The sequence below is a fragment of the Dendrobium catenatum genome, unplaced genomic scaffold, assembly GCF_001605985.2.
Source record: "Dendrobium catenatum unplaced genomic scaffold, ASM160598v2 fragScaff_scaffold_465, whole genome shotgun sequence".
NCBI classification, from domain to species: Eukaryota; Viridiplantae; Streptophyta; class Magnoliopsida; order Asparagales; family Orchidaceae; genus Dendrobium; species Dendrobium catenatum.
Genome location: NW_021318927.1, coordinates 965,731 through 987,775, shown reverse-complemented (window position 1 = coordinate 987,775; position 22,045 = coordinate 965,731). Strand labels below are relative to the sequence as shown.

Sequence of the window (22,045 nt, the reverse complement as noted above, 5' to 3'; positions counted from 1 at the left end):
TTCGTTTTTAATATTATTATAAATAATATTAATACTAATATTTAGATTATTATTATGGAAATAGTATAATATTATTATTAAAAAAAAAGATATGTTAGGGTTCTTTTCTCGATGGTTTGCGATGGGCCGGCAAACCCCCGAGAGCCGCTCCCGTAGCGTTTAGGGTGGAACCTCGGTGCGATGATTGGTACGAGATAAGGATTCCCTCTTCAATGCTTTAGCACGAGCGGCAACCCCGAGGCCGCGTCAAGTGCGTTATAGGGTGGGAAACCGTGCGACGTTGCGGCGAAGGGATAAAAATGTGTTCCGTTTATTTCATATAAAGTACCCCCGACGCCCGTGGGCAGAGGGGGGAAATCTAGTTTTCTCTAACGTCTGTTTTCTTCTATAACAACAACCTACAAAACCCTTCATGCTCACGTAGCAGGCGGCGGGCATAAAAATTTTCATTCGCACCGCCGTGTCTTTTTGAACCTACCTGACTGCGCTCACGTAGCTCGATGGAATGTGGCCCTCTTGGTTTTTCCCGAAACGGGGAGACGCCGGGAGGCTGCCAATTTGGATTGGAATATGCTCAAGGACCTTGAAAAAAATGATTGACTTGGGACTTTTCGAATGTGGAGAACTTGGATTGCAACATGACTTAATTGAACTGAACCCAAATGATTTGCAATTTTAATTAAAAAATATGTAACATGAACCTGGATTCTCATAGAATTGATGAACTCATTTTGAGCACGACGACGAACTCAAAGGACAACAGGCGACTATGCATCTTGAACTTAAACTAAGTAGACGACTTGTAAGCTTGGCTCAATCTTGACTCAAATGACTAGACAAAGGAACTCAAACAAGGATTTGTGCAAGATTGGAGTTTAACTCAGTTGACCTACAACTTGGCTTTCATTCAGCTTAACATCTAACAAATGACTTGATTGAATTCAACCCTATGAATAATATTTTGGACTTGAGTTGCAAAGTTGCTCAATATATCGCTTAGCTTAGCATTTGAAATCAAGCAACATCCGATGAGCTTAACTTTTGAACTTGGAATGCACAAACAAACAGGGGCTACTCTGAACTCAAATAAATTGACAATGAGCTGAGAATTGAACTCACATCTGAATTTGCAAATGATACTACAACGAAGACTTTTGAGAACTCTAAGAGAATAGCATGGGACTATGTTGGGAACACCGATGAATGGACACAATGCTTGATAAAATAAGCAAGTTTCAAGAGGAATTTGCAAGCATCATCAAAAGAAACTTTTGAGAACATTCATTCAACAATCAAACTACTAGAGATTCAATAAGCAAATGTGATCCATTTATTTCGGTACCGTGATGCGACACCAAAATGTATAGTGGACAAGGAAGTCCCTATATATATCTCATTCACAAGAATAAAGAGAGGAGATACATATGCACACATCAATGAACATTTCCTCTGTAACACTTCAGCATAAAATACTAATCACCTGAATGTAGTACCTACCAACCATGTGCATTGAGAGGTGGTGGAATTTAGAACTCTATGATATTTATCTTAGGAGACCTGTTACACGTACAAGAGCTCATCTCGAGTAAGTACAGAGAGTAAATTGTAGCAGATAGGTTGCTACTGTAAGCTGATGAAGACGACCCGTACATGTTCAAGATGCATCACGAGCCAACCCACTGAGCATAGCGAATACAAGTATCGCATGGATTATTATGGAATCATATGACCATCGGATGTCAGGCTGCACATGTAGTCTGCAAAGTAATTAGACGTTGATGATTATACATCATATGCAATATATCCCTGGCCACTCATGGCAGAACATTCGTGTGCCTTACACTCACAAAACGTATAGGTCCACGAGACATGAGACTAAGTAAAGTCGAAATATTCATGGCTTAAGTAGACGATTATGGGGTTTCTGCGTAGGAAACTCATATTGCATTTACAACAAGCTATTTCTACCGTAGCAGGATTTATTGCACTCACGGACAGTACAAGCGCAGTGAGACTTAGGTTGTGACATATGACCGCCTTGACGAATTAAATCAACAATAGGCACGACAGCTCTACCTGTATGAAGCAGCGAACCAGTCTATTCAAGAGGAGCGATACTACGCAAGATCTGCCAACGAAGATCGTGCACTCCTCCTTAATGTTGTTGCGGTCAAGAACAAGAAGACTTAAGCCGCGTCCTTCCCTATAATTCGCAAACCAAGGTATCCAAGGAACTGCACTTTAGACAGTAATTAAATGTTAGTACACCATTAGTGATTTTAAACCAAAAGGTAAGATACAATACAAACCCGTTCATGAACAACTGTCTCGAGCGATTGTAATTATAGATTTAACAAACACCTTTTCAGTCTATATGATCTTATGCGTGTGACGTGAATATATTGATGATCGTGTCACTAACACAAGCCGAACTAATTACAATTATACGGTTCATATAATAGTAGTGTCGCAAACTCAACTCAGCAACCCGACAACTCCAAGAGGCCCAAGCGACCAACTACCAAGCCGTAATCTCAACAGCAAAGCAAGCCGTAATCTCAACAGCAAGAAAATTGGAAAACTGTAATAGTAAATCACTAAACGACACTCTAACTAACAGTATAATAGATGGAAGAGGAAATTTTTAGCAAGAAAATGTGCAGCATACTCCAGAAAACTAGAAAAGTCGGCCATGTCACATGCAGTTATACACTTATAGTCTTATACTCATAACTCATAGGAACTAAAGGAAGAAGAACTTAAACATAAACATAAAACCCATCAGGCCATCACAGATTCACAGTTTCGCTTTCGCACGACTAATGATTCACGCCGACCACCAAATTAGGTCAAATAGAAATCGAAACAACCGACCACCATCAAAGTATCAAATCAACACTTCAGATAATAAAGATTTAAGAGTTATTCAAGATATTACCAACCGTTGCAAATCGCAACTGAGAAATGGAGAAAGGAAGAGGATTCAAGGAAGAATTCCGAAGGACCAAAGCCAGATGTTTCAGAACTCAGAAGATCAGAAGAAGATATCAAGAAACCTCCATCAGCTCCTCCACGATTCGTCGATTCCACGGCTCCACCCCAAAGCCAGAGCGTGAGAGCGAGGAGAACCGAGAAATGAAACCCTAGAACCCTCTCGACTCTCGTCTCTCGAAGTCTCGCGCGGAATGACCGAATCGCGGATTTTTAAATTTTATTAAAACGAGAGTCGCTTAGCGGGTTATTCGTGTTGACCCGCAGGTTGACCCGAACCCGACACGAATATATAAACGGGTCAAATCCTTCAACCCGGACCCGAACCGTTTCTTTCACGGGTTGACACGAACCCGGATTTTCCGGGTCGGGTTCAGGTCGGGTTAGCGGGTCGTGTCAGGAATTGACAGCCCTAAGTATAGATTCTCCAAACTTTATCTTTTATTCAGGTAAAAAATATTAACTCCATGATATGGGCCTTTTCAAATGTCGTCTTTTGATATATATGACTTAAAATATGTAAATTAGGCTGCTTTTGCAGTTTATTTGATGCAACATTTGTGATATCTATAAATGATACTTATTGTGAACTGTCAACTTTTTTGTGCTAAACTGATGTATTCTTATTGAATTATCTAATACAGTAAGTTTTGTCTATTTGATTCGTTATGGACTTGTGTTCATAACAGCTGTATTGTACTTTTTATTACTTTAATTGGCTTTCAATATTCCTGTTTCATTTTCACAAAATAGTTTTATGAGTTATGAAATCAAACATACTTCTTAGAATATATAGCTTGACTACATGACAGGCAATTCTTGGTGGCAAGGCCGAAGTACCAACATTGTCTGGAAAAGCACAAGTCAAAGTATGATCTCTCTCTCTCTCTCTCTCTCTCTCTCTCTCTCTCTCTATATATATATATATAATACACGCACACACTTTGTCAAAAAAATAAAAAGAACCTAATAGATGATCTCAACATGTATGAGGATAAACATACCGCAAATTCTGCATAGAAATGATATTGAGCATCTCCGTTTTTATTTGGCCATACTTAATCTAACTTCTAGTGATCTGTGATCTGCCACCTGTGCTGGTCGATATTGGTGAAGACATCACTTAAAGTTTATCAATTTTTATTTAGATGTTTTATGCAGTAGAACAGCATTCTTGCAGCATAGAGGCAGTTAAACAAAAAAGACAAATAGTTTGAAGTTGGAAAGATAATATTTCAGATCCAAAAGCCTTGAAATCTGTAGATCAGTTCATTCTCTAAGGACAGGAGGTTAAGGAATTTTTATTGGGGTCTAAACAATGGTTCTGCTTTTTATTTTATTCATGCAAAATCCTAGCCCTCCAAATAACTTTGAAGTGCGATCAGGCCAAGCTAATTAGCTTGGAAGTGAAATTAACTTGGATTGCAACTTAATGTAATTATGCATACGATCCGGGCTGTAACCTAAGTGAAAAGAAAAGAAAATAAAAAGAAAGATAACAGTAAAGATCAAAATAATGTGCATTAGAAAGCTTATTTGGATTTGGAATCTTATTGGATGCTCTTGCAGCAATGCCTTAAATATGCTTTGTTAGAATATGCTAATTTGACCCTCAAGAAATATTTCAGTCTCCTAAGTTCGTTAATCTCAAACTCTTTTACTTGACTACACTTCAGTGATATTTTTAGCTGTGTTGGTTCTTATTATGATAATGTATCCACATAGACTAATAAGGCAAGAAGTTATTTTTTGCAGAACATTTAACAAAGTATTATTAATATGACTTTTGTGAATCTCTTGAACCATGCTTTAGGGGAAGATTTTAAGCCATATATTGCATTCTTTTACATACATACTCTAGAGCCTTCAGAATCCTTGTCAAATCCTTGAGGAGATTCTATAAACACCTCTTCTTTTAGGTCTCTATGTTAAGAAAATATTTTTTACATCAAAATATAATAATATGATAAAGCAGCAACTCAAAGGTTTTAGGATAAGGTTAGAAATCAAGGCATTGCATTAAAATTTGTGCAATTTATCTTGCAAAACTCCCCAAGCAAGCCCATGGACAACCCCTTTTCTCTCCAAAATTACTACAACAACAATAACATCAAGCCTTTATCCCACTACGTGGGGTTGGCTATATGAATCCTTTGTCTTTATTTTATGGTGCGTAGGTTGCGGTGTGTACAAATGTTTCTCAAAATCAATTTCGATTCATGTTGGGTAGGTTTACTTTGGAAGCCATACATTTATTGAGAGGTTTGATGGAGTATAGAGAGAATAAGGAGGATCTACATGTGATATTTATTGATTTAGAGAAAGCATATGATAAAGTTCCAAGAGAAGTGCTATGGAGATTTCTTGAAAAAAAAAAGGAGTGCAGGAGCTATTACTTGTGTTCAAACACAAGGTGGTTTGACCAAGTATTTCTCTATTTCGGTTGGGTTACATCAAGGATCAACCTTAAGCCCATATCTTTTTGCTTTAATCATGGATGTTCTCACTAGACATTTGCAAGAGGATGTATGTTGGTGTATGCTTTTTGTTGATGATATTCTTCTTGTTGATAAGACTAGAGAGGGAGTTAAAGGTAAACATGAATTATGGAGGTCAACCTTAGAGTCCAAAGGTTTTCGCTTGAGTAGATCTAAAATTGAATATATGCAGTGTAATTTTAGCAGTAATGATCTAGTGAGGGGATTGTGATTTTGGGCGATCAAGTCATTAATAAGAGTACACATTTTAGATATCTTGAATCTATTGTTCAAAGAGATGGTGAAATAGATGGATATATTATCAGTAGAATTCGAGTTGGATGGTTGAAGTGGTGGATTGCATCGGGCTTGTTGTGTGATAGAAAAGTCCCCCTTAAACTTGAGGGAAAATTCTATAAGATGGTGGTGAGACCTGCAATGCTTTATGGTGCTGAATGTTAGCCATTAAAAGAGAAGCATAATAAGTTAAATGTTGCAGAGATGAGGATGCTCAGGTGGATGAGTGGCTTTACCCTTAGAGATAGGATATAAAATGAGCATATACGTGAAAAAGTTAGAGTAGTTCTAGTGGAAGATAAGATTAGAGAGGTTCTCCTTAGATGGTTTTGTCACATAAAACAACGGCCTCCCAATGACTTGGTTAGGAAAATAGAGGTATTTGGTTTGACTTATGTTAAGAAAGGTAGAGGTAAACCTAAAAAAGACTTGGTTAGAAAATATTAGAAATGATCTTTCTTTATTAAATTTAAATGAGAATTTGACTTTTAACAGGACACAATGGAGAAAAAGGATTCATGTAGCCAACCCCATGTAGTGGGACAAAGGCTTGATGTTGTTGTTATTGTTGTGTTGTTGTTGTACTCCTACTTTTGTCTCCCAACGCAATTCCCCCTCCTCCATATAGGGCTCAACCAACTCTAAATCATTGCCTCCCTCAATCCCAAGACCCCTTAAACCCCTTTGAAATTCTACTACACATTCCCCCACAATTCTTTATCTTCCCAAGACCTCAACTCTCCCCATAATTTCTAAGAAATCTTAGCAAAAGCCCAATACATAAGGACAATTTTAGTCGTGAGTAACAAGATTAAGAAATTCATAACTTCTCAACTGCTATCCAGAGAGAATTAATCATGAAGTGTCATAAACTTGATCTGTCTTTGCTGATCAGAAGAAAATTGATGTTTTTCAGATGAAAAATACTGATGCACAATGGTGATTGGGATTTTAAAAGGAGAAAGCAGAGGAGGTGATATATGGAATAAGCAACTTGGGAAAAAATCCTGAAAAAGAAGTGGCAAAAAATATTAAGTCCCTCTCCTTGACTTTTGCTTGAGATATTGCAAAATATAAAAATAAAGCAAACTTGGATTCCCTTCATTATATCACTTATGCTGGCTTCAACCTAGAGTTAGAACTGGAAGAGTGGTTTAATCTGTTATCACAAGTTGTGATGTATGGTGATGAATGCGTGAGGAGAATGACTATTATACTTCTAAAATGGGTTAAATCTAAAAGTAGACCCTGACTACTCGTCTATGTCCATTTTTGTCCCAGAATATAACATTGCTTCAATTTAGTCTCTTGATCATATAAAATTGATGTATAAAATTGACTATTTTCTTATAAGAAAATTAGACCGTTTAGATTGCAAAGATTGTAAAGTTATTCCGAGTGAAAATTTATGTACCCAATATCGATTATTAGTTTTGGACTTTAAGATAAAGGGGCAAAAAATAAAAAATAAAGTAAAACAATATTATAAGATTAGATGGGGGCATTTAAAGAATATTAACAAAAATATTTTTTAGAATAAGATTTTAGATCTTAAGATTTTGTCTGTGCATGAGGATGCTAATGTTATGTGGGAAAAAGTGGCTAGTGATATTAAAAATATTGCAAAAGATGTGTTTGGAGTATCAAAGGGAAAAGCTCCTAATAGTAAAAATAGTTGGTGTTGCAATCCAAATGTGCAAGAAAAGATTAAAAATAAGAAGATTTGTTATAAAAATTGGTTTAATTTTAAAAACTCTGATAATTGAGAAAGATATAAAGAGGCTCGTAAGGAATTTAAGAAAGCAATATGAGATACAAAGACCTTAGCTTTTAGTGATTTATATAATAGATTAGATACTAAGGAGAGAGAAAAGATATATGTATAAATTAGTCAAACAAAGAGATAGGAGTAGTAAGGATTTAGTTCAAGTGAAGTGTATTTAGGATGAAGATCAAAAAATACTTTTCTTAGAAGATGATATTCAACAAAGGTGGATGACATATTTTGCTAAACTTTTTAATGAAGATTGTGAAATAAGATTGACTGTAGTAACCTTAGCAAATGAAAATAAAGATTTCTGTGTTTATTGGCGTATTAGTAAAACTGAAGTTAGAGAGACTTTAAAGAAAATAAAAGGTGGAAAAGTTGTTGGACCTGATGATATTCCAATAGAGGTGTGAAAATGCTTAGGAGATGAACGAATTTCTTGGCTTACTAAACTTTTTAATATTGTTTTGAAGACTAAAAAGATGCCAGATGAGTGGAGAATGAGTGTGTTAATTCTTATTTTTAAGAATCACAAGATTGTGCGAATTATAGATGAATTAAGTTAATGTGTCATACTTTAAAACTATGGGAGCGAGTTATGGAGCATAGGTTGCGGCGTGATACTAATGTTTCTCAAAATCAATTTGAATTCATGACGGGTAGGATGACTGATGGAAGCCATACATTTATTAAGAGGTTTGATGGAGAAATATAGAGAAAATAAGGAGGATCTACATATGATATTTATTGATTTATAAAAAAAACATATGGTAAAGTTCCAAGAGAAGTGCTATGGAGAGTTCTTGAAAAGAAATGAGTTAATAATGCTTATATTCAAATCATTAAAGATATGTATGCAGGAGCTATTACTTGTGTTCTAACATAAGGTGGTTTGACAAAGTATTTTCCTATTTCAGTTGGATTACATCAAGGATCAGCCTTAAGCCCATATCTTTTTGCTTTAGTCATGGATGTTCTCACTAGACATTTGCAAGATGATATACCTTGGTGTATGCTTTTGGCTGATGATATTCTTCTTGTTGATAAGACTAGAGAGGGAGTTGAAGGTAAACTTGAATTATGGAGGTCAATCTTGGAGTTTAAAGGTTTTTGCTTGAGTAGATCTAAAACGGAATATATAGTGTAATTTTAATAGTAATAGACCTAGTGAGGGGATTGTGACATTGGGCGATCAAGTTATTAATAAGAGTACACGTTTTAGATATATGGGATCTATTATTCACAGTGATGGTGATATAAATGGTGATATTATCAGCAGAATTCAAGTTGGATGGTTGAAGTGGAGGAATGCATCGGGCTTGCTATGTAATAGAAAAATACCACTCAAACTTAAGGGAAAATTCTATAAGATGGTGGTGAGGCCTGCAATGATTTATGGTGTCAAATGTTGGCCATTAAAAGAGAAGCATAATACTAAGTTAAGTGTGGCATAGATGAGGATGCTCAGGTGATGAGTGGCTTTACCCTTAGAGATATGATACGAAATGAGCATATACGTGAAAAGGTTGGAGTAGCTCCAGTAGAAGATAAGATTTGAGAGAGTCGCCTTAGATGGTTTGGTCACATAAAATGGCGGCCTTCCGATGACCCAGTTAGGAAAGTAGATGTATTAGATTTGACTTATGTTAAGAAAGGTAGAGGCAGACCTAAAAAGACTTGGTTAGAAAATATTAGGAATGACCTTTCTTTATTATATTTAAACGAGAATTTGACTTTTAATAGGACACAATGGATAAAAAGGATTCATGTAGCCGACCCCACCTAGTGAGATAAAGGCTTGTTGTTGTTGTTGTTGTTGACCATATAAAATTGATCTAATATGGTTCTTTTGGGACTAAATTTGGATTAGTTTTGTGAAGTCGAGGAACTATATTGGGATCAATTTTGCAAAGTCGAGGGACTTAATTGTGATCAATTTTATATTACAATTATAACAAGGACTATTTTTGGATCAATTTTGTATAGCTGAGGGACTAAATTGGGGTAATGTGATACTTTGGGATTAAATTGACCATGCATGAATAGTATGGGGACTATTTTGGGATTTTTTTGCTTCTAAAATAATAGATTTTTCTTTCAGCATATATTTCTCTCTCTCTCTCTCTCTCACTCTCTCTTTCTATATATATATATATATATATATTCCTAAATGTTTTATCTCAAGAAAAAATTCTTCAGTTCTACATCATTTACATCCGTACATATCGTGAGGGAGAATTCTGTTACATATTAGCTTTTATTTGAACTTTGTATAGTCCATTTTGAGGTATAAGCTTGATTCCAACACCGTTCTTTGTTTCTTTCAAAGAATCATTTAATTCAGTTAAATATAGTTTTCTTATATTCCCATGTTTCCAGTGAAGTCTCTTTTCCGTGCCAGGAAGCTTCACTATTTATATCTGGAAGGGGAAGAGCATCTAGTGCCAATAGAGATGGAGACGTAATCAAGAAAGTCCTTTGATTCCCTTCATATCTTCCCTGTGACCATTTGAGTTTATTGAAGTCGTGCAACTTGTTGTAGAACTTGTCTTTGTTGATTTCATAATCATCAACATCACACCGTCATTAGTATTTTCCCATCTATTTGGGGCCTGCTTTGTGAATCTTTCTGCCGTGCACTCCTATTGAGTGGTACATTACGTTTTGAATGTATTTATGTTGGTCTTGTTTTTGGGCAACACTTCTAGCCATGTTGGTAAATAGCAAGTCCACACAGCTGCTCCCATATCTCCGCCCGTTCGCCAGCTCCATTAAAGGAAAAAATATGTCAAGTAGCAAGAGTAGCACGTCAAAGATCACTCTTATCCATGTACTACTGTTTTTGGGCATATGCTATCTTCAGAAATTCCATCTTGTTTTTGTATGTATTCATTTTTCAAAAGATTAATATTCTTTACTTGGTGATTTTACAGCTCATTATGAAGCTTCCATGTTAGTTTGCATGTTTTTTCTTTTCTTGATTTTTGTGCTGATATATCTAGTGAAATCATGTGTGTTGTTTATTATTTCTCTTGTTAGATACCAAAGGGAGTACAGCCAGGCCAACTATTGGCATTGAGGGGCAGAGGTACACTTATTTTGATTTATCCTTCCTCATTCTGATGTAGTGATGCTTATAATTGCTTTCTTGATATTGTTGTTCTATCAGGTCTGCCAAAGCATATTGGGTCTTCCAGTCATGGTGATCAGTATGTTAGATTCCGTGTGCACTTTCCTTTGTAAGCACATCATCCTTACTGCTTTTATGGCTTGTTAGCTTCACTAGTATTGTTAGATTCGATGCATTCAACTTGTCAAAATTTTTGTTACATTGCAGTAATTCTTGGTTGCAACACTGCCATTGTTAGATCCCAAGTCCTGGATGAGAAAAGTGGAGGGTTGCGTTAGATAGTCGACAACAAGCGTAAAACTTGTCGAATAATCATGACATAGATTCTTTAATATATTGTGTTAATGCTATGTCGTTTCTTGGAAGCGACGCGCTGTATGACTTGAATATAACGAGAAGTGTGCAAGGCCGCTACATCGGCGCCTGCATGCAGTGTTAAATTGGTAATTCTTCCCACATCATGGACTGATGTGGGCAAATAAGCTAGTCTATGAAATTAGAATTCATATTGGATCTTCGGATGTAGGTTCTCTTACATGAAAATTAGTGGAATTGATTGATATTATGATTCATAGTAAGATAAATATTTTATGCATTCAAGAAATTAAATGGGCTGGAGAGAAGGCTAAGGAGATTATTAGTTTAGGATTTAAACTTTGATATTCTGGTAGAAGTCGTACTAGAAATGGTGTATGTGATTATAGATCAGAGTTTGAAGGATAATATTATAAAAATTGATAGAATTGGAGACAAAATTATTGCTTTGAAGATTATTGTTGATGTTAAAATTATTAATATTATAAGTGTTTATGCTCCTCAAGTAGCTTTGATTACGTGTTTAAAATTAAAATTTTGGAATAACCTCTGTTTAAAATTGCGCAATTAGAGGCGCGCCTCTGCGCAATTCCTCCCAAAAACGCCTCGAAACCTACGCAATTCCACCTCTTACAGAGGCGTACGCCTCACTGGGACTGAGGCGCGCCTCAGATGTGCAATTGCGCAATTCCTGGTGAGGCGTACGCCTCACTGGGATAGGGCCCACTCACTTAAATTGAATCCTTTTCTCTCCCTATACCCGAACGGACCCGATTTTTCCCCCTCTAGTTCGCGAAACAGAGCTCCCGCACGCTCCAGTTCGCGAAACAGAGCTCCCGCAAGTGTCGGCCTCCTTCCCGCCGCTTCTCCCGCCGGCGCTGCCTCTCTCCAGCGAAGTTGAAACTTCCGGCCGCCCTCTAGGAGTACTCCACATTGGATTTTAGGTATTTTTATTAAGTTTAGGGTTATATTTTTCAAGTTTAAGAAAAAATAGGGTTTAGTTTTTTTTTTAATTGTTTTTTTGTGTATTTGGTTTTTTGCTTTAGGAGACAAGGTTAGAGGTAAAGAAAAGGCGAATACGTCATTGCGGCGTGACCCTTCTTGGAAATATAGCGTGCAAGTTGACGTAGGAGGGGGCAAGAAAACGTAAGTCTATTTAAAATGCAATTTTTGTGAGAAAGTGGTGAAGGGCGGAGTAACCCACATGAAGGAGCACTTATCATGCTCTCACAAGAACGTAGCACCGTGTGCAAAAGTGTCGGACAATGTGAAGGAAGAAATAAGTGCTTACATGAAGAAAACTACCACTGCTAAACACTTACAACATGAGCAATTTGATGAAAGGGTCGAGCATGATGCTTATTTTGGGAGCGAGAGTGGAAAGGGCTCTTCCTCCACTATACATAGTAGAGGTGCACGGGGTCCTATGGATCAGTATATGACTACTCCAGGAGCGGATAGAGGAGAAGCAGAGATGATGCCTGCAGCTGGTACTAGAGAGGGTCGGCGACAGTTTGCATATGGACATTTGGGAGTTTCTTTTTTTTTGAGAATGCATAAAATACCATTTACATTTGCATTACAATCGCCTTGCCCACTTCAGTATGTTGCCGGTCTGTAGGATATGTATGGAAGAGGGTTGAAGGCACCTTCATGTATGGTTGCTAACATGGGATTTAAAGAGGAGCTGCAGACTACAGAGTGAGCATTCAGGAGATTAAAAGGAATGGATTGAACTGGTGTGGACTATTATGTCAGAATGATTTGTTAAATGAAAGAGCAGGAGCTTGATTAACATCCTTGTAACAACATCCTATGACACGGTGGTTCTTACGATCCAGTCGTGCTTCAGAGGAGGTAGAAAAATGCTACATCATTTTCAATTTACTTGATGGGGTTATTGAGGAGAATTGGGGAGCAATTGGTTGTTCCAGGTAGTGACTGTAATGCAGTGCATACAAGCAGGTGTCAGATGTTGATGGAAGAAGAGGAACACTATATATGACACGCCGGCGCAGCATAATTGTATCGATCTCATTTTGGAGGATGCTTGGTGACTTACATCAGACAAAGAGTGCTATCTTTCTTAGGGCGAGAAGGATTACAAAGATTTCAATCTACCAATCATCTGGGTTCTTAAGCTTGATGAGAAAGTTTCAAGAAAGAAAATCATTCGCCCGCACTACTAGGTATGTTCTTAAATTTGTTCATTGCAAATATACTTGTGTACTGTGAACTATAGGTTTTGCACAATCCTATTTGACACTGCAGAGCTTGATGGAGGTGAGGCAACCTTTGGAAGCAATGTTTACATCTATGAATGAGCTTTAAATCTGCTTGGGGAAGAAGAGTGAGGGGAAGGAAATAAGAAAGATAATTCTGAAGGATAAATATTTTGGACTACTGTAACTTATGCCATTTTGAGCACGAGACCTTAGTGCAGTCTACGATTATGTGAATGGCTAAATTCTACTGTTATGGAAAGATCTAACCTACCTGGAGCAAGGCCAGATTAGGGAGCTTGCAGATTTACAACTTGTTCTATTCCGGAATAAAGAGGATTTTTTGGTTTGAATGCAGCAAAAGCAACCATTTCTAAACGATCTCCAGGTATAATTATTTTTGTAAATGCAAAACACTTTATTCAGTTCTGATTATGTTTTTTCTTGAAAACAGTTGAATGGTGGATCCAATTTGGTGATTCCACCCCTGAGTTATAGAGTTTTGCTGTAAGAGTGTTGGGCCTCACTTGTTCTTCTTCTGGGTGTGAGCGAAACTGGATTACATATAGCCAAGTGTAAACAAAGAGAAGAAATCGGCTATCAACACTCAGAATGAACCCTCTCATATATATTATGCACAACAAGAGGTTGAGAGAGAGGAGGTTGAGGAATAAGGGGTTGAAGGATGATGAGGACCCATTAGTGTGTGATGATGTGTCGTCTGATAATGAGTGGTTCATAAATGATGAGACATATTTGCCATTATCAGACTTACAGTTAGAAGATCTAAGTGTGGATGTCTTGAGGGGCGAAGCAGATCAAGTGGGCACATCCACTAGTACCACACCACACACATCCACTAGCTCTGCAGCACAACAATCAAGTAAATGTATTCCACAACTTCTTATATGCTATCGCAGTATATTTATATCAAGTGAGTAATTAACATGCTAATGACCTTTTCTCTTATTGAACAGGGAAGAGAAAAGTGAGTCATATTGAAGATAATGATGACATAACATTCATAGATACAATTGGAGAAGAAGATTCCCTTGAAGACCCATTTAGTGATGGGATATGATTGCATTTTATATGTTTTTTGTACTTTGGGAGTTTTGTTAAATTAATATTTTGTGATTTTGTACTTTGGGACATGATTTTATTGCATCTACTTTCTTACTTTCCACTATTTTCATATATCATTTAGATGTTTTTATTGTAAGATACAATATTGCTATTATTTTCCTGCTAAATCCCTTAATTATTCATTTATGCAATTCTGTGTCCTTGAGGCTTACGCCTCAGACCGCCTCGAGGCTTATGCCTCGCCTCACAGACGAAAACCGCCTCGAGGCTTAATTACGCAATTTTAAACCTTGGGAATAACTTAGAAGAATTAATTCAAAATATTCCTCTTGAAGAAAGAATTTTTATTGGAAGAGATTTAAATGAACATGTTGGTAGAGAGGTAGATGATTTTAAAAGTATTCATGATGGCTATGGGTTTGGAGTGACTAATAAAGGTGGTAAGACTATATTAGATTTTGCTCTACTTATGATTTTGTAATTGCTAATATTTTATTTAAGAAAAGAGATGAGCATCTCATCACTTATCAGAATGGATATAGTAAAACTCAGATGAATTATTTTCTTATAAGAAAAACATATCTTTTAGATTTTAAAGTTATTTAGAGTGAAAGTTTATGTACTCAACATTGCTTATTATTTTGGATTTTAAGATGGAGCATAATAAGAAAAAATTAGTAAAACGTTAATCTAAGATTAAATCGAGGCTTAAAAAAATTAAGAAAATTATTTTTTATAATAAGATTCGAGATCTTAAGATTTTGAATGTGCATGAGGAAGCGAATGTTATGTGGAATAAAGTAGCTAGTAATATTAAGAATGTTGCAAAGGAACATGCTGAGCTGAAGAAACAAGTGGACGAGCTCTTGCAACGTGACTTCATCAAGGAGAGCCTTAGCCCTTGTGCTGTCTCCACCCTTCTGACCACCAAAAGGGATGGATCTTAGAGAATGTGTTGATAGCCGCGCTATCAACAAAATCACGGTCAAGTATTGTTTCCTCATCCCAGGTCTAGATGACATGTTAAATATGATGACAGGAGCCACCTTATTTTCTAAGATTGACCTTAAAAGTGGCTATCACCAAATTAGAATTTGCCCGGGAGACGAATGAAAAACTGCTTTTAAAATCAAGGATGGATTGTACGAATGGACGGTTATGCCTTTCGGTCTGAGCAATGCACCGAGAACATTTATGAAAGTTATGACCCAAGTCCTCAGACCCTTCTTAGGAAAGTTTGTAGTAGTCTGCTTCGATGATATACTGATCTATAGTAATTCGGTGGATCAACATATCAATCATTTAAATCAAGTTTGTGAAGTCTTGAGAAAAGAACAATTGTATGTGAATCCTAAGAAGTGTACGTTCCTTACTGATCATGTAATTTTTCTTGGATTTATCATATCCTCGAAAGGTATATCAGCTGATCCTGAGAAGGTGCGAGCAATTAATGCGTGGCCTGAACCAAATAATATCAGAGATGTTATGAGTTTTCATGGACTAGCCACATTCTATCGGAGGTTTATTAGGAACTTTAGCGCTATAGTGGCCCTAATAACAAATTGCTTAAAGAAAGGAGAATTTCATTGGACTACTTCTGCCACTAAGGCATTTGAGGAAATAAAAAAATGAATGGTAGAGGCCCCAGTTATGAAATTACTTGATTTCTCTAAAGTTTTTGAGGTAACCTGTGATGCTTATGGAATTGGCATTGGTGGAGTCCTATACCAAGAGGGACACCCAGTCGCTTACTTTAGTAAAAAGTTGAACGACATTCGACAGCGATACTCCACCCATGATAAAGAGTTTTATGCCATCATCCATTCTCTTAGGTATTGGAGACACTACCTACTTCCGCAAGATTTTGTAATTTTTTCAGATCATGAAGCATTACGATACATTAATTCTCAAAAGAAATTCAATGCCCGACATGAAAGATGGGTTTAGTTCCTGCAAGAGTACACTTACACTATTAGACACAAAGCAGGATTTGAAAATAAGGCTGCATAAGCCTTAAGTCATCGAATAATGATCATTAAAGAAATGAGGGCTGAAGTGATTGGATTTGAGCGGATTAAGGAAGACTATAAAGACTGCCCTGATTTTAAGAAACATACTCATTACTAACGACTGGATGTAAGCGAATAATCGATGATTTCTTTTTTAGGATGGATATCTTTTCAAATCCCAAAAATTTTGCATACCTAACACGTCGCTTAGAGAGTTCCTTGTATGGGAAATACAAGCTGGAGGGCTCGCTGGTCATTTTGGACAAACTAAAACTATCGCTTCAGTAGAACACCGATTCTATTAGCCTAGGCTGAAACACGACATTAATAAGCTGGTGAGTAGATGCCATATTTGTCAACTAGCTAAGTAGAGAAAACAAAAAAACGAAACTCTACACACCACTCCCTGTACCTAATTGCCCTTGACAGGATGTGAGTATGGATTTTGTTTTAGGCCTGCCCAAGACCCTTAGGAAATATGATTCAATCTGTGTGGTCGTCGATTGCTTTTCTAAAATGGCCCATTTCCTCTCGTGTTCTAAAACATTTGACGCTTCTTGGATTGCCAAATTTTTGACCGAGACGTTAAGTTCACTAGTTACTTTTGGATTACCCGCTCAAGATGGGTACGAAACTCCAATTTTCCACTGCTTTTCATCCCCAAACTGATGGACAAACTGAAGTTGTTAATAGGAGTCTGGGTAACCTTCTAAGGACTTTAGTAGGAGAACATGCTAGAGATTGGGATTCCAAACATCCAGTAGCTGAGTTTGCTTGTAACAATTCCGTTAACCGAACCACAAGTCTAAGTCCCGTTGAGATTGTGTATGGGTATAAGCCTAAACAACCTATAGATTTAATCCCCATGTGTCCTAAGATTAGAACATCAGAGTCTGCATCTGCATTCGCATCTCATCTCCAATAATTGCATAAGAAAATCAATAAAAGAATTTAACAAAGCAACGCTCACTATAAGCTTATTGCTGATTGTAAGAAAAGATTTAAAGAATTTGAAGTTGGAGATTTTGTAATGGTACAGATTCGTCCAGAGCGGTTCCCTCAAGGAGCCGTTAAAAAGTTGCACGCTAGGAGTGCATAGCCTTTTAAGATAATTTTAAAAATAAACAGTAATGCTTATGTGCTAGGCCTTCTCAAAGGTTTTAATATAAATCCTACGTTTAATATTGAAGATTTAGTCACCTTTGAGGGACTTGAGTTTAGCCCTATTAATCCACTACATGATGAGCCTTGTGTGAACCCACCCAGTGAGATTCCCAACCTACCTCCACTCCCCAATTTACCTCATTTACCTAATGCGGAGAAGGTTGAAGCTATACTTGACAATGAAATCATTTCCACTAAAGTTGGTGGGCGCCAATGGTACTTGGTTTGTTGGGACGGAAAGCCGGTAATAGAGTACACGTGGATTGAGCGGGATGAGCTGCAGAGGTTGGATCCAGATCTGATAGAGCTATACGAGAGCTCCCGATATGTTCACTCGACAGGGTTGAGTTTTTTCCCACCCGGGGAGAATGATGGGGACATCGACAAGAGATTCCGACGCGTTTATTAGAGGAAACCTCAGAGATCGATGGCCATGATGGAGAGCGTTTACTTTTGATGCACTTTATGTATTATTTATTTTTATATTTCAATTTTTTTTATTTTACCCCTATGGGTAGTAGTTTGCTATTGTAGCCCAAGGTGCATTTTTAGTCTCTTTTATTTTGTCATGTCGAGGCCTATATATATGACCCCTTCTTATGTATTGTGATGATGATTGATTGAATAAAATTCTGATTTTCTTTGTCTCCCTCAATGTTGAATGTTTGAGAGAAGAAGGAAGGCCCAAGGTAAAAATAAAAAAAGAAGGCCCAAGGTGTGGTCAATCGCAATACCCGTCATCCTTTAAAAGGGTCCGAGGCTCGCGACTCCATTTTAGCTTCTCTCGTCTCCTCCGACCTCTCTCCTCTCTCCCCCACAGCTGCCGGCTTGCTCCCTCTTCCACCACGCCCTCATTTTCCCCTTACCCGACCATACATGGTTTAAAATTGCGCAATATGAGGCTCGCCTTGAGGCCCGCCTTTGTGCAATTCCAGTAAAAAACGCCTCGGTGGGGCATCTTGGCCCCACCACCAATTCCCTACCAAACCCCCAAGCTCCACCGCCGGCCACATATCCCCCTCTCCTTAAATGATGAATTAACTCATAATTACTACTTACCTAAAATAGCCTAAATGATTTGGGAAATTAATCTCAATAATTTGAAATTCAAATAGTTTCCTAAATTACAAAGCTATATTAGGAAAGTCTTGAATCTAATCCCAATTTAATTTTAAATTGGATTGGAGTGATTTATTCTCTTCCTAAATTAGAAAGACCAATTATGAAGCTCCTCTAATTATTCCCAAATCCCCCTCCCTCTTATAATACCGCCGGCCTCCCCCCATTAATGGGCTTTCCCCATTGCTTTATATTGAGGCTTCCAATCACACTTTAATTTGAATTCAAATTTCAAATTAAGTCCCTCCAAATTTACTTAGAATCTGAAATTAATTTCAGATTTGGTTAAAACTTTCCTTCCCCCTCTCTAACCCAACCAAGCCTCCATCCAAACCGTCCCCCTCCTATCTCCCGTTTGGCCGCCCCTCCCACTTGTCCCCCTCCCCTTTGGAAACCCTACACCTCTCATGTCTTTGGAAGCCAAAAGAAGAAGACAAGTTCCTCCTCATCATTGGTGTATGGCCGATCCTGAGATTGACCACGGTTTTGCCTACAACGCACAAGGAGAAATCGATATCCTCCTTTCTCCTTTCTACGAACCGGATTGGGAATACGACGACTCTGTGGAAGTCAACCGAATCCTTTATTGCCTCGCCGAGACGATTGAAATTCAACAACCCATAGTACCTTGGCTTCTCATTGGATGATCCACTCCTCCACCGCTGACTACCTTCTCTTGGATCAAAGCCGTTGGTGTTGCCACCATCTTAGTGGCGTCGTTTAGTGTGCTGAAAGCTTCTCTCCCCTAAAGCCATATAATGAGTGTGAGTAAGAACGGTAACTCTTGGTGAACTTTCTAAATATTAAGCTTTGGATTTTATTATTGCATATCTAGTGTTATAGATACTTAAACTACTGTTTCACCTTGCTGTCCAAAACATTCTTGCATCAATTAGTGTCATTCTAGTGAGTAGAACTTTTCTCATCTTTGTTGTCCTCAACCCCATAACAACCCTAACCACACCAGTGTTTACCCATGGATCTGGAGCAAATTCAGCGGAATCTAGACTTGATTGTAGGCCAATTAGGAACAGTTACCCAACAAATTAAAAAGACCCAGGGTGAGTTAGCAGACTTAAGGAGGTAAGCAGGAGAACGCCTAGATAACATCGAACGTTTAGGGAATACAGCAATCTATACACCTTCAAGACCTCATTATTTCCCCTTATACCGAAGAGGCTCGTACTGATTATGGACCTCCTCGAGACTACTATCGTTCCAACCAAAGACCCCATCAAGCGCCCGTTGGACAAAATCTCCACTTGGGGAGATAATGATGCCCAATTGCTGAAAAATATTAGGATTGATTGATGCCTCATCCTTTGATGGCACCCTAGACCCTTTAGTTTTCCTAGATTGGCTCGAGGGTATGGATAGTTACTTCAAGTGGTATAATATCTTAGAAGCGAGAAAAGTGCGATTTGCTGAAATGAAGTTGACGGGTAGGACTAGTCAGTACTGGACTAACCTCGAACACATGCGTGAAACCAAGGGCCTACCTGCCATCTCTAGTGCTTTCCAGTTAATGTGCAGCTGTCCTTTCAAACATCGTTGCCTTCTGGCTGCAGCAAGCCAAGATATCTGCCTCTAGGAGACTCATTAGCACACCTACTTTCAGTAGCAACAAGCTTATAAGGTAATGGAACATTTCTTGCCAACTCAAGGGAGAAATGAGTGACGATCCATCTTTTCCATTTTTAGTCCGATCGTTCCATTTTTAGTCGGATCGTCATGGACATGATTGTAAGTATATTGATAGTAGGCTTATTGCCACTGTTTTATTGGAGTTTAGATAGTTACCTAAGTTTTTCTAGAAGTTTAGGCCATCTTATTGTCAGATTCATCTTGCTAATAATCTGAGTTCTACTTTTGCACTACTCTTTGTCTCTCTCTATATATTTTTTTGCTTTTCTGTATTATATGATTACCTCACACATATGTGCAATGTTCAAAAATATTTTTTTTCTGTCTATTATAGACCTATCACAATTAGCTTTAATATACGCCTCTATAATTTTAATAGTCTCCTTTCTTTTAAAAAAAATCTCCTTTCAAGGCTTTCGTCTTGGTATTTGAAAATACCAGTGATAGCATTTATGTGTTATTTATAAAGTGCATGCATGAACTAACTTAATAAACTGATAATAAAGATTATGTCAGGTCTGCATTGAGTTAAATATGTGATTTCATTCTCCAACTTTTGATATTTCCTTTATCCATATGAGAACTAGTGCTAATATCACTCAAATTTAATATTTAGAATCTATATGAGTAATGATTGGTTTGGTTTCAGTTAATTAAATTAGTTTCTTTTAAGAGATATTGGAATTACTCTCTTTCAGAAATAGCGATGCTAGATTTGTTCATAAATATTTTCATTTCAACGAACAGAGTTGCAAAGGTCTTTAATTTCAAATTCTCATGCTTGTTTCTTCTATAGACTCATCTCCAAATCATGATCTTTTGTAATGCCATCAACATATATAATTAATATGGTAGACATATTATATTTATATAACAAGGTATGGTCAGAGTGAACTTGTTTGAACCCCTGTTGACTTACAGCTTATATAGATCTTTCAAATTAGTCTTGAGGAGATTGTTTGAGTCCATAAATAGATTATATTTTTATTTTCAAATTAAGCTCGTCTTCCCATGGTCATTGATCATTGGAGGACGGTACCTGTAGAATTCTTTATTTAGCTCATCATTCAAGAATGCATTTTTAATATATAGGCCAATCAAAGTTTCACTATAGGAAGAAATGCTTTCGAATGCTTGATCCTGTAAGTTTTGGTTGGTGGTATTAGTTGGTTGGAGAGTTTCAAAAAAAAAAAAGTTTTCTTCTATCTCCCACTTAAAGGAATTTTTTTTGTAAAAATGGTTATTCTTAAAGGTGGCATTAATGGATACAAATGTTTTCTTTTTTAAAGGAAAATAGTATGGGTATCCTACTGTCCTTTGTTGTTTGCTCCATACCCAAGAAAGATATGTTTTAAGGCTTCAGAAATATGATTATTTCTATTAAGTTTATGATTACGGATGAAGGCACTACAAACAAAACTAGGGCTGCAAGCGAACCAAACGTTCGACGAGCTACTCGTTCAGTTCGATTAAAGCTCTTTTGTGATCGTTTAATTAACTAAACGAACAAACTTGAACAATATTTTAAATACTCGATCTTAAATAAACAAACTTGAACACTAATGCGTTCGACTCATTTATGTTCGCGAACAACATCATTTGAAGTTCGTGAACAAGCTTGACATTAAGCTCGATAAGAAGCTCGATTTGTGTTTGGTTTTGAACTCGTGAATAAGCTCGATAAAAATAATTAATATTTGACTATAGAATTAATAAATATAAATAATCATTGTCTTTGTTACATAGACAATTGCTTTTATTATAAATGCGTTTGTTCATAGATATGTTCATGAACGTGTTTATTTGATAGTTAAAAAAAATTC

At 37.1% G+C, this 22,045-nt stretch overlaps 1 protein-coding gene across 1 annotated transcript in view; it reads left to right on the top strand.

The window, feature by feature from the left end:
- The window catches only part of LOC110103189 (chaperone protein dnaJ 1, mitochondrial), a 79,798-nt gene that overhangs the window by 53,279 nt on the left and 4,474 nt on the right, over positions 1-22,045 (top strand). The window contains exons 14-17 of the mRNA XM_028694365.1: positions 3,804-3,860; positions 9,935-9,994; positions 10,573-10,621; positions 10,703-10,772. Of these exons, the coding sequence (XP_028550198.1) occupies positions 3,804-3,860; positions 9,935-9,994; positions 10,573-10,621; positions 10,703-10,772 (236 nt within the window). The remainder of the gene's footprint in view (positions 1-3,803; positions 3,861-9,934; positions 9,995-10,572; positions 10,622-10,702; positions 10,773-22,045) is intronic.